General features: G+C 35.6%; 1 protein-coding gene across 1 annotated transcript; it reads left to right on the top strand.

Annotated features, from left to right (window-relative positions):
* Window positions 1–893: 893 nt before the first annotated feature.
* Window positions 894–2,520, top strand: LOC149922731 (voltage-gated hydrogen channel 1-like). Its single transcript, XM_090163010.1, has 4 exons — window positions 894–1,449; window positions 1,515–1,619; window positions 1,683–1,920; window positions 1,987–2,520. The coding sequence occupies exons 1-4, from the start codon at window positions 1,315–1,317 to the stop codon at window positions 2,184–2,186; spliced, it is 678 nt and encodes a 225-aa protein (XP_090019136.1). The 5' UTR covers window positions 894–1,314; the 3' UTR covers window positions 2,187–2,520.
* Window positions 2,521–13,502: the final 10,982 nt, after the last annotated feature.

Below are 13,502 nucleotides of genomic sequence, written 5' to 3'. Positions count from 1 at the left end.
TTTAATCATACTAATCACGATTTAATCATACTAATCACGATTTAAGCATACTAATCACGATTTAAGCATACTAATCACGATTTAAGCATACTAATCACGATTTAAGCATACTAATCACGATTTAAGCATACTAATCACGATTTAATCATACTAATCACGATTTAATCATACTAATCACGATTTAATCATACTAATCACGATTTAATCATACTAATCACGATTTAATCATACTAATCACGATTTAATCATACTAATCACGATTTAATCATACTAATCACGATTTAATCATACTAATCACGATTTAATCATACTAATCACGATTTAATCATACTAATCACGATTTAATCATACTAATCACGATTTAATCATACTAATCACGATTTAATCATACTAATCATTTTAATCCGATTTAATCATACTAATCATTTTAATCCGATTTAATCATACTAATCATTTTAATCCGATTTAATCTACTAATCATTTTAATCAGATTTAATCATTTAATCGTGATTAAATCAGATTTAAACATTATAATCATGATTAAACGTGATTTAATCAACATAATCGTGATCAAATTGAATTTAATCAAAATAATCACGATTAAATGGGATTTAATTTTTTGAGGGGTGCTTCGATAATCAAGGCCCGAAGTGACCTGCCCCTCGCCCGGCGCCAAGAGGTTTTTTCTCAATTGCCCCCCCCCCCCCCCCATATATTGACTTAAAAATTACATTTTGCGAAGTTTTATGTATTAATCGCCTTGAGGAGGCCTAACATCTTGTTTTATTATAAAACGTCTACTACAGGAGCTAGTGACAGAAGCTAGAAACACAATAACGCGGAAAAACCATTTAGTACGGGGAAACGTTTCCTACACAACTCCGCTACGCTAGTTTCCCGCTCCTATTTCGTATTTCCTTCCGTTTTAGGAAAATCTCCTTTGAAAGAAATTTCGTCAATAGTTCGGCTTAATTTTTAATTATTTATGAACTACTGGACGGCCGCTTTTCTACAAGTTTGTCTAATCTGAACGTAACACTTTAATTTGTACATAAAAACTTCCACAAATTCGAAAATACGCGGGCTTACTAGCATTTTCGGATCGTCGTAATCGTCGTCTGACAAGCAGTGGGCGGATCGTTTTGACATGTATTTTCGAACTTGAGTGTGAAAAGCATGCATATTTGAAGTATTCCTTACTTCAAGTTTTTCAACTATGTTTGGGTGATTATGCATGCCGAGGACATATTTATTGTAACGTCCAAATGCCAATATTTCTAGTTATAGTCAGGTTCCTATCTTCACTGGTTAAATATGGTAGATGAAGAAACAGAAACTGGAGGGGTTTGGGAGGGATCCATTAGTTTAAACCCTGAAGTGAATGATATTAGACCTCTGGTAACATTTAGAGAAAAGGTAGCCAGGGTTCTTCACTCGCACAAATTTCAGGTATGAGTTAACTTAGTAATGTATAATATGTCATAACCACTTGATTTTACATGTCATCATTGTAGCTTTGCGTAATTGGATTAGTTATCTTCGATTGTTTTCTTGTACTTGCCGAACTCTTAATTGAAGTTCAATATACCGAGCACCATGATGCCCATACGGCGTCTCATGTTAGTAATTCTAGTGTTTATTTGCATTTCTCAATAAGACTGACAATGTAAATTTCTTGTTAGATCATTCATTACATCAGTATTGCCGTATTGAGTATTTTCTTGGTGGAATTAATGGTAAAATTATACGCTTTTCGATTGGAATTTTTTCATCATAAGCTGGAAATGTTTGATGCTGTGGTAGTCATGTTGTCATTTGCCTTAGACGTTGCGTTTATAAACTCTACTAACCAAGCAGCGGGCAGTGGAAGTGGTTTAATCATCCTACTTCGTCTGTGGAGAGTTGCTAGGATTCTTAATGGTATTATTGGCCTTCGGTTTTTTCAACCATTCTCCTTTCTTAATTAAATTATTTCCCATTTATCAGGAGTTGTACTCTCAGTTAAAACTCAAGCGGAACATAAACTTAGCAAAGAAAGAAAACTGAAAGAAGCTTTGGAACAAGAAGTATATCAGTATAAAGAAACAATAGCGAGTCTTGAATTCCAAATTGAAACCCTACACAAGCTTTTAAAACAACATGGAATTTCTGTACCAGGGGTAGATGATGGAACAATAGTTAATTGAGAAAGAATGGTATTTAAGTTTCGAATCTTTAAAAATTTGATACACTATTTGTGCACTAGCTCTTTTGGCCAAAATGTATACATTTCTACTTTAAAAAAATGAACTTTATACAATGAATCAGGGATTCCAAATAATATTCTTTATATATGATAGAGACTGGTTATATTTTTAAAGGAATTTTCATATTTGTCAGTATATGTTTGAGTCCTAAAATAAACCTGGCAATAATTTCAATCCTTTTACAACTAATAATCTACCATTTTGTATTTGTGAATAATACTAAGCGTATCATGTAGAATCAATGTATAGAAATATTACTTTTGATGATTGTTGTTTGATGATTAAAATATTTATATACACGAGTTTGAAACTGATACCTTATTTAGTATCATGAAGTGATTCCATTAAATTTTGCTGAGATGTTTTAGTACTAAAAGTTTTTTGTTAAATTATAGGTATACTTTTATTTGACTGGGAAAAATAAGGACATTTAAAAATAATCATTCCTCAAAGGAAGGCAATACAGGGAGGGGCAGCCGGCCAAGCCTGAAGATTGAAGAACGCTGTACCCAAAATGGCACAGACGGGTGGAAGTAAAGTTGTGATGTCCGGAGTGAACCGCGGTTAGTACTCCAACTAAAGTCACGAAGGAGCACAAGGAGTTGTGTTTGTTACTCCTATATGTGAGGGGGGGGGGGTCGGAATAAAGGTTTACAAGTTTTTGGTGTATATAGCGGGGGCCTTCACAACAAAACAAAAAAGAAAAACCATAAAAAGCCCGAAGAACAAGAACACTGTACAAATGGTAGAATTACACCAAAAACAAAGGAAAACAAAATAAATAAACCGATCAGAATGTCAATGCACCGCACGTCGCAGAATAGCACAGGTGGCGATAATGATGTCCATATGACCTCCATGTACTGCTTTAAGAACCCCCACGAGAGTGTTCGGAAGAATGCGCTTCTGGAGCGCTGAAACCAGCGCTGGGCGACGCCCAGTGTGATAGGGGCAGGTGAATAAGATGTGGTACGCATCGTCGATAGCTCCGCAGTGAGTGCAAGCGGCCGTCACACTGAGGTTGAACCGGTGTAGGGTCGCGTTTGTGGGAAGGTGACTGACTATGGCACGCCAAACCGGACAAAATTCGTTTTACTCTCTCTCGCTCTCAGAATGGTAAATGGGCCCTCTCTCTTATATCGTTAGCTCTCTCGCTGTCCCAAATTACGAATATATCGCCCTCTCTCTGACATGCTCTAGCGCGCTCTCTCTAACATCGTCTTTCACCCTCTCTCTGACATCCTCTAGCGCGCGCTCTCTAACATCGTCTTTCACCCTCTCTCTGACATGCTCTAGCGCGCTCTCTCTAACATCGTCTAGCGCGCTCTCTCTGACATCCTCTAGCGCGCTCTCTCTGACATCCTCTAGCGCGCTCTCTCTAATATCCTCTAGCGCGCTCTCACTGACATCCTCTAGCGCGCTCTCTCTAACATCGTCTTTCACCCTCTCTGACAACCTCTAGCGCGCTCTCTCTAATATCCTCTACCGCGCTCTCACTGACATCCTCTAGCGCGCTCTCTCTAACATCGTCTTTCTCCCTCTCTCTAATATCCTTCAGCGCGCTCTCTCTAACATCGTCTTTCACCCTCTCTCCAACATCGACTTTCACCCTCTCTCTAACATCCTTTGGCGCGCTCTCTCTGACGTCGTCTATAGCGCACTTATTTAAAAAGAATTGTTTTCTACTGAAAATCTGTTTTTATTTCGTAAATATGGTTAATATTTGTGCTTTTACGCATTGCAATAACTTTTCAACAAGTAAAACAATACCGGAAAAGGTTTCATTCCATATGTATGATTAAATTATAATATTATTTAGATAAACATTCATTCTTATTTAAAATGTTTATACAACTTTAGGTTTCCCTTATCTAAACCTACAATACTTTCTCAACGGATAATTGTTGTAAATCGCGAAAATTGGACACCTTCAAATCATGATTTTATTAATAGCGATCACTTTTTAGAACGGGATATAAATGGCTAAAGCTGGCTCACGCAAAAATCGATTCCAATTCAGGTTTTGTTTCCATAAAATTTAAACAAGTAAAAATAGTCTAAATATTTTTTTTATTTTATGTTAAGAAATTACATCCACTTGACCGGTGATGCTAACCTCTTACCTTTAAATTTTGACCAAGGATAATTAGTACTTCCCAGATCTCCACGAACATATGTTTGAAGTTGGAATCGAACATCATCGCATCAGTTTTATTAAGAAAGTCTTACAATTTAGAATCTCATTTAATTATATAGTCAGAATATTATCATAACAAGCCATAACCACAACACTTGTGACTTGTAAAGTCCACGAGTTACTTAAGCCTTTGGCCAAATATAATCTCATCAATTAATTTTATTTATTCTTAATTAAAAGATCATCTGCAGCTTTTTATATGGGTTTCGAAAGAATTAATTGCCTTATTTACAACCTAAAATTAAAATTAACCTTATTTTAAATTCTCACAGCCGAAATATTCGTAAATCACGAGTACCTAAAAGATTACAAACACGAAAACGTGATTATTTTTTATTTTTTCACCTACTGGACAGGCGTCGCTTAAAAGTAGTACCCCTGGAATACGGAACATATGCCGGTTGTCTGCTTGGCGTCGCCTCCGTATTAACCACCCGTAGAATCTTGGGTCTATTTCTTTATTATATCTATGGTATGGAATGTAGATTAAGGAAATAGGCTATGTTTTCTATTTAAAAGTGAAATACTTTCAGATTTTAAGTTTGCATTAAAAAAATTATTTTGGCACCATGTTGTATACATTTATAAAATGAAGGATTATAAAAACAGATTTGAGGTTTCGTAGTTTATACTCCTTTTTAGAAAGGATGATACAAAAACCAACCAATTTTGGAATCAAATGCATCCACAAAACTAAAAAAGGGAAATTAACCCAAAAGTATTCTTTTAATGATAGAAAAATGTGAAAAACTGTTTCTGTACTAATTCTATTGAAAGGCACATTTGTGACATTTTCCAATACCTCCAGCTACAAGGATTTAAAAGCTACTTAAATAAAATGTTACAAAAGATTTAAGCACTTAAGTTATATTTTCCGTTTTGGATGATTTAATCTAAATTGTCACTGAGAAAATTTACCAAAATAAAAACAAAATCTGGACCGTAACCACGCCAACGTACTAGTAGTTCTTTAGTTCCGTCTGGTTTTGTTCTTTTCCTTAGAACTTTTTCGATTTTAAATAAGCAGTTTTCGAGGTCTTTCCCGATTTTCTGTATTTCCTCCTTGTAGAACACACCCGAAATGAGCTCAGTTTTCAAATCCTCCAGTTTATATACCGGAGGGTCTCTGGGTATGCACTGCGCTACTTTGAATATTTCCTCGGTATAATTGGCTTTGTAACCCTTTTCGAACGTGGTTTTATTCTTGCTTATACGAACCTATTAAGTCGCCTATTTCAAAAGGGGATGAAACGGGATGGGAAAAATTAACTTTCCCGTATAAATTTTGCCACACTTGTTTCAAATTTTCATTCTTAACTTCAACGGGTTTGCATTTAATTGATTTGTGCTAGTTGTTATTATATGCTTCCAAGAAACCCGGTAATACGTCGATATATTTGTACGTATCTTTCTCCGTAAAATATCGGTACATTCGAGACTTCAATGTTCGATTGAATCGTTCTATAATACTAGATTTTACTTCGGAGTGCGTTGCGAAAAACTTGATTCCCCTACGTTTTAATTCCCGTTGCACCCCCTTGCAAAGGAATTCGTTCCCGTGGTCTGATTGCACAATCTTTGGTTTTCGACCTGATTCCAAGATTGATTTAAAAACCTTAAGTATGGTCGTTCCTTTCTTATCCTTAGTAGCTACAGCGAAAGTGTATTTCCTAAATACGTCTATACAACATAATAGGTATCGATATCCACTATTGTGGTTTTTGATATCTTGCAGGTCTGCCAGGTCGAGTTGCCATTGTTCGTCTATTTATGTGAATTTATGTTTTATCGGCTTGTGTAAAGAATACGTATCCTGACGTTTTAGAAATTCCTGAACGTCATTTATGGAAACTTTAAGACCCCTCTCTCGGGCAGCCCGATAAAGACCGTGTATTCCACCATAACATCCGGGGTCCCTTACACTAAAGTATATTTCTTCAAGCCTATCCATTCATCATACAGTTCAGTTTCCGTTCGTGATACCAGCACGCGAACTCAAATAGCTCAAAAACGATAATAATAAATAATAACAAAAACGCCGTTATAACTTTAGGTGATTTAAATAAGAAACAAATAAAGAGCCTATCAACCCAGACGGAGTAGGATCGTTGCCTCCTTCCATGTTGAAGTCGAAAACGTAAGTGAAATAATTGAAACTTGATATATGGTTATATTCTTTATTTCAAATTTATCCAACTCAATAATCCATTGCCATACATTGATTCGGGACTTGGGGGAAAATAATCTGAATTATCGTATACCTTCTCTGGTGAATCGTTAGAAATAATAGGTACATTATTAATGGGTGATTCAAAGGGGAATTTATTTTTTACAAACTATTACCGTTAACCTCAACAAGTTTTTATGGAAGGGGAAACCGAATAGCTCGGGGGTAAATCCCTTAAACCAGTGGGGAGAGAACTTGCAAACTCAACGCAGAAGGAGTTGTTCCGAGTTTTCACCCAGTGCCACAAGCTGGGATCGAATCCGGCTCCTCTTGCTGCGAGGCAAAAGGCTAACCACTTCGTATGGAGACTATTTGGTGGATAAAGTATTTTCGCTAATAATATTCAGTATTTTGTTCAAAATACAAGAAAAATGTATTTAAAATAAAATACTAAATACATTTCTTTAAAAGTATTTAAAATAAAATACTAAATACATTTCTTTAAAAGTATTTAAAATAAAATACTAAATACATTTCTTTAAAAGTATTTAAAATAAAATACTAAATACATTTCTTTAAAAGTATTTAAAATAAAATACTAAATACATTTCTTTAAAAGTATTTAAAATAAAATACTAAATACATTTCTTTAAAAGTATTTAAAATAAAATACTAAATACATTTCTTTAAAAGTATTTAAAATAAAATACTAAATACATTTCTTTAAAAGTATTTAAAATAAAATACTAAATACATTTCTTTAAAAGTATTTAAAATAAAATACTAAATACATTTCTTTAAAAGTATTTAAAATAAAATACTAAATACATTTCTTTAAAAGTATTTAAAATAAAATACTAAATACATTTCTTTAAAAGTATTTAAAACAAGTTGGCAAGCCAAAATATACCTCTCCTCGGAAGAATTGTCCCTAGTGGTATTAATTTCTCGAGATAACCCTTAAAGATATATCTCCGCAATTTAGAGTTATTTGTTAAAAATATTAACCTATTTCTATCCCGCCCGGTATAAAATTTTAATTATAATTAAAATAATTGAGACGAAACGACCAATTTTAATTTATTCAGAATATCATAAGTTAAGTAGTTACAACAGTAAGTTAGACGTACTATAACAATGCACAATTGAATTAAACCCTTTTACAGAACAAGTTTATCAGTTAAATATAATACGAAGCAAATTTTAATGAAATAAATATCTACAGAGGCTTTTTGGAATTACTCGCTTACGAAATACTTGCCGCATCTTTAACGCTCATTTTATTTCAACACTCGCCCTTGATGAAGATACCGTAGATATCTGGTAGTGGACGACTCGTTCACTTCCTGTTGACGTTGTGACGCATACCACATGAAAAAGACCAATGCCGTCCAATTTCCAATATCATATAATGACTCGCACACCCAAGAAATCATTGACTGCGTTAGAAATCGTAGATATCCAAATATCCACACCAAATATATTTACAAGAAGCAAAAACCTTACCATCAACAAAGCACAGAGAGCCACTTGACTAACCGCCAGCTTTTAAAGCAATTAACGTTAAATTACCTCCTTTGAATTAACAGAACTATATATAGGTCGTTAAGAAAGTGGACCACCCACAGGGTCTACCCTTTAACCCTCTAATCTCGGCTGACTGCGCTAAAACAAGATTTAACCTTTAAAAAATACCAGATTAGGCCTTCATAAATTCATTAATAAAAAAAGACTTTATTACCTATTATGCTTACGATGCCTGTCTTAATTTCAGTGAATCTAAGCAGCTATCGGTGGTTCTGTGGTAGAGCGCTCGACTGCCAAGCCGAATGGTCTGGGTTCGAAACCTGGGTGGCGCATTTGTTTTTAATCAATAGAGAAACGCTAAATTAGAATTTCTTCGATGCAATAATTTCAATTTCAATTCTATTTCAATTAAACCAAAATTTCGTACTCTATTAAATACGCTTCCGATAAAGCTGAAGGTCTAATTTTCAATAAGGCGTAACAAGTGTCGGTGGTTCTGTGGTAGAACGTCCGCCTGTCAATCAGGAGGTCTCGGGTTCAAATCCCGCCCGATGCGATCGCAAATTGATACTAAGACGAATACCGTGTACAACTGGTGGAAACCCTGCCATTGGACGTTGAGAGGTAGCATTACACTCAGCACTCGGTCCGTCCCAAAGTCATTAAGAAGAAGTTGGAGAGAAAACGCCCATATAAACACAACAGACTCAACATGCACAAGCAATCAGAACACAAACACAACAAAGTCAACACTCACAACCTACGCATAAACATTACAAAAACGTAAAACACCAAACCGTCACGACGGTGAGCGAAAAAACACCATACAAACCAAACCGCAAATGCTTCCGTTAACGCTCACCGTCACACGGTGGTTTTGCCAACCCTTTGAGAAACTGCGTACGCAGTGATTACACTTTGCACCGAAAATGCGAACGCGTTCGCAGTCCTGACAGACAGACACACCCACAGACCCACCCACAGACCCACACACAGACCCACCCACAGACCCACCCACAGACAGACACGGTCGTTGTATAACCCCTCCTAGGGGACTTTGTCCCCTCGGAGAGGTAATAAAATACTAAATACATTTCTTTAAAAGTATTTAAAATAAAATACTAAATACATTTCTTTAAAAGTATTTAAAATAAAATACTAAATACATTTCTTTAAAAGTATTTAAAATAAAATACTAAATACATTTCTTTAAAAGTATTTAAAATAAAATACTAAATACATTTCTTTAAAAGTATTTAAAATAAAATACTAAATACATTTCTTTAAAAGTATTTAAAATAAAATAATAAATACTGAAAAAGTATTTAAAATAAAATAATAAATACTGAAAAAGTATTTAAAATAGAATTTAAAATACAAGTATTTAAAATACTACCCAACACTGAATATAGGAAGACAGAACTTGTATAATAAACAGCTCATGCACAATAACCATACGACTACAATCCTTCAAGGTTCCCCCTACAAGTTTTCCGGCGTAGGCTTAGCCTGTCTATCGTTGATACTCCACAATTTGTTTTTCAGAGGGGGGGGGGAGGCTATAAAATTTAGGCTTGTGGAAAAAAATCGTAATTTTTTGTTTGATTAAACATTAAATAACGACCGTAGATCACTTCCCAGATAGTTTCGTTTAAAACAAATACCAAATGTATTTCTAACGTATAATTATAAATCAATGTGAATTTCTGTTGAACAGCCTGTAAACTTGTAAATAATGCATGTTGTTCACGGGGAGTTACAAACGAAACCGGACAGCAGGGGGCCGCGAATAGCAACAGAGAGCGAAGTTTCTCTTCATCGAAACCAAACCTAAACGATCTCGGTCAAAGTTCACTTTATCTCCCCTTCAACTTGACGTGACTCACGACTCGCGGTTTGTTTAAATTATACCCTGGATTAATTAACGCAGTCGTTATAAAATACCTATGATTTAAAATAAATATAAAAGTAATTATTATCCATGATTATCAATTACGTTTAAGGGGAAACCCTGCTTAAAAGGTTTAGTTGGTCATTTTATTGGTGTTTGAATGAAAGTAAAGTCGTTCTGTTTTCTGAAACGTGAACTACAATATGGGCCTCAGTTTTCAGAGTCAACCAATTTTTGATTAACTCTTTCGTTAACGTAATTTTTTACAATAATAGATAGAAGGCTGTGGTTGGTTTTTTTTGATAAATAATTAGACCCAGTTTCAGAGTAATTCGATTTTTAATTTAGGGCATTATTTATTGTCTAACAAATATTTTATACCGAAGTTTAAAATCATCATTTTCGATACATTTATCGCCTAATAAATTCTGTTTATGTATGACGTTACACTTTCAGCACTTCAAAACACGTAGCAATTCTTAATTACCTCTCCGAGGGGACAAAGTCCCCTAGGAGGGGTTATACAACGACCGTGTCTGTCTGTGGGTGGGTCTGTGGGTGTGTCTGTCTGTCAGGACTGCGAACGCGTTCGCATTTTCGGTGCAAAGTGTAATCACTGCGTACGCAGTTTCTCAAAGGGTTGGCAAAACCACCGTGTGACGGTGAGCGTTAACGGATGCGTTTGCGGTTTGGTTTGGATGGTGTTTTTTCGCTCACCGTCGTGACGGTTTGGTGTATTACGGTTTTTGTAATGTTTATGCGTAGGTTGTGAGTGTTGAATTTGTTGTGTTTGTGTTCTGATGGATGTGCATGTTGAGTCTGTTGTGTTTATATGGGCGTTTTCTCTCCAACTTCTTCTTAATGACTTTGGGACGGACCGAGTGCTGAGTGTAATGCTACCTCTCAACGTCCAATGGCAGGGTTTCCACCAGTTGTACACGGTATTCGTCTTAGTATCAATTTGCGATCGCATCGGGCGGGATTTGAACCCGAGACCTCCTGATTGACAGGCGGACGTTCTACCACAGAACCACCGACTCTTGTTACGCCTTATTGAAAATTAGACCTTCAGCTTTATCGGAAGCGTATTTAATAGAGTACGAAATTTTGGTTTAATTGAAATAGAATTGAAATTGAAATTATTGCATCGAAGAAATTCTACTTTAGCGTTTCTCTATTGATTAAAAATAAATGCGCCACCCAGGTTTCGAACCCAGACCATTCGGCTTGGCAGTCGAGGGCTCTACCACAGAACCACCGATAGCTCCTTAGATTCACTGAAATTAAGACAGGCATCGTAAGCATAATAGGTAATAAAGTCTTTTTTTATTAATGAATTTATGAAGGCCTAATCTGGTATTTTTTAAAGGTTAAATCTTGTTTTAGCGCAGTCAGCCGAGATTAGAGGGTTAAAGGGTAGACCCTGTGGGTGGTCCACTTTTTTAACGACCTATATATAGTTCTGTTAATTCAAAGGAGATAATTTAACGTTAATTGCTTTAAGAGCTGGCGGTTCGTCAAGTGGCTCTCTGTGCTTTGTTGATGGTAAGGTTTTTGCTTCTTGTAAATACATTTGGTGTGGATATTTGGATATCTACGATTTCTAACGCAGTCAATGATTTCTTGGGTGTGCGAGTCATTATATGATATTGGAAATTGGACGGCATTGGTCTTTTTCATGTGGTATGCGTCACAACGTCAACAGGAAGTGAACGAGTCGTCCACTACCAGATATCTACGGTATCTTCATCAAGGGTGAGTGTTGAAATAAAATGAGCGTTAAAGATGCGGCAAGTATTTCGTAAGAGAGTAATTCCAAAAAGCCTCTGTAGATATTTCTTTCATTAAAATTTGCTTCGTATTATATTTAACTGATAAACTTGTTCTGTAAAAGGGTTTAATTCAATTGTGCATTGTTATAGTACGTCTAACTTACTGTTGTAACTACTTAACTTATGATATTCTGAATAAATTAAAATTGGTCGTTTCGTCTCAATTATTTTAATTATAATTAAAATTTTATACCGGGCGGGATAGAAATGGGTTAATATTTTTAACAAATAACTCTAAATTGCGGAGATATATCTTTAAGGGTTATCTCGATAAATTAATACCACTAGGGACAATTCTTCCGAGGAGAGGTATATTTTGGCTTGCCAACTTGTTTTTAATTTGCGTCCTGTTTGGCCGAGATTGATAAGTTAAAAATACTACAAAAAAAATATGTACAATTTACTTCTGGGAGCAAATTTTTCACTCAGTACAGTATCAATCTGTAGAGCATGACGCTAAGAAAAACTAATTTTAAATTTAAAACGCTGTTTACATCTAGTGATTAGTTTCAGTACTAAACATTTGATGGGTTTCGCCTTAAAATATATTATTTAAAAAAAAAGTTGACAAATAGCCACGAGCTCGAAAGCTCCTCCGAAAATATTATTATTATTTTACAAACATTGCATTTAAGTTTTTAAAATTTAAAAAAATATTGCATGTGCAATTCTTCTATTTTGAATAACTTATTTAAAACGTATGATTTAAAATATTGTCTTTCGTAACTTATAAATAAGACACGATATTGAAAGATATCCAATTGAAGAAAAATATACTTAATTAATACAATAGACCTTTTTATTATGGAGAAAATATTTGTAATATCGGTTCCAAGACAAATTAAAAAGACACTTGAAAAAAGTTTGAAAAAATTAAATATCCTCTAGTAATTGAAGAAATTTATATCTATAAAATTAAAGGCCTTTTTTATTGTGGAAAAAAAAATACGACGTCAAATAGCGGGCGATTTTCGATGTTAACTAGCGGGCGATTTTACGTAGGAAATGCAGTCTGAGAGAGAGACCAAATACGAAATTTGTCTGGTTTGGTGTGCTAGAGGATGTCAGAGAGGGTGAAACACGATGTCAGTGAGAGCTCGCTAGAGGATGTCAGAGAGGGTGAAAGACGATGTTAGAAAGAGCGCGCTAGAGGATGGTCAGAGAGGGTGAAAGACGATGTTAGAAAGAGCGCGCTAGAGAATGTCAGAGAGGGTGAAAGACAATGTTAGAGAGAGAGCGCGCTAGAGGATGTCAGAGAGAGGGTGAAAGACTATGTTAGAGAGAGCGCGCTGAAGGATATTAGAAAGAGCGCGCTAGAGGATGTCAGAGAGGGTGAAAGACAATGTTAGAGAGAGAGCGCGCTAGAGAATGTCAGAGAGAGGGTGAAAGACGGTGTTAGAGAGAGCGCGCTGAAGGATATTAGAAAGAGCGCGCTAGAGGATGTCAGAGAGGGTGAAAGACAATGTTAGAGAGAGAGCGCGCTAGAGGATGTCAGAGAGAGGGTGAAAGACGGTGTTAGAGAGAGCGCGCTGAAGGATATTAGAAAGAGCGCGCTAGAGGATGTCAGAGAGGGTGAAAGACAATGTTAGAGAGAGAGCGCGCTAGAGGATGTCAGAGAGAGGGTGAAAGACGGTGTTAGAGA

The sequence above is a fragment of the Leiobunum rupestre genome, chromosome 11 (assembly GCF_980474605.1).
Source record: "Leiobunum rupestre chromosome 11, qqLeiRupe1.1.hap1, whole genome shotgun sequence".
In the NCBI taxonomy this organism is placed as follows: Eukaryota; Metazoa; Arthropoda; class Arachnida; order Opiliones; family Sclerosomatidae; genus Leiobunum; species Leiobunum rupestre.
The sequence above is the reverse complement of the archived record's forward strand: the minus strand, read 5'-3'. Positions and strand labels throughout refer to the sequence as shown.

Excerpts from the sequence above, each read along its gene's own strand:
- LOC149922731 (XM_090163010.1), top strand. The coding sequence starts at position 1,315 with ATGGTAGATGAAGAAACAGAAACTGGAGGGGTTTGGGAGGGATCCATT. Across the intron at positions 1,620-1,682 it reads ATGCCCATACGGCGTCTCAT|ATCATTCATTACATCAGTAT; the intron begins GTTAGTAATTCT and ends ATTTCTTGTTAG. Across the intron at positions 1,921-1,986 it reads AGTTGCTAGGATTCTTAATG|GAGTTGTACTCTCAGTTAAA; the intron begins GTATTATTGGCC and ends CCCATTTATCAG.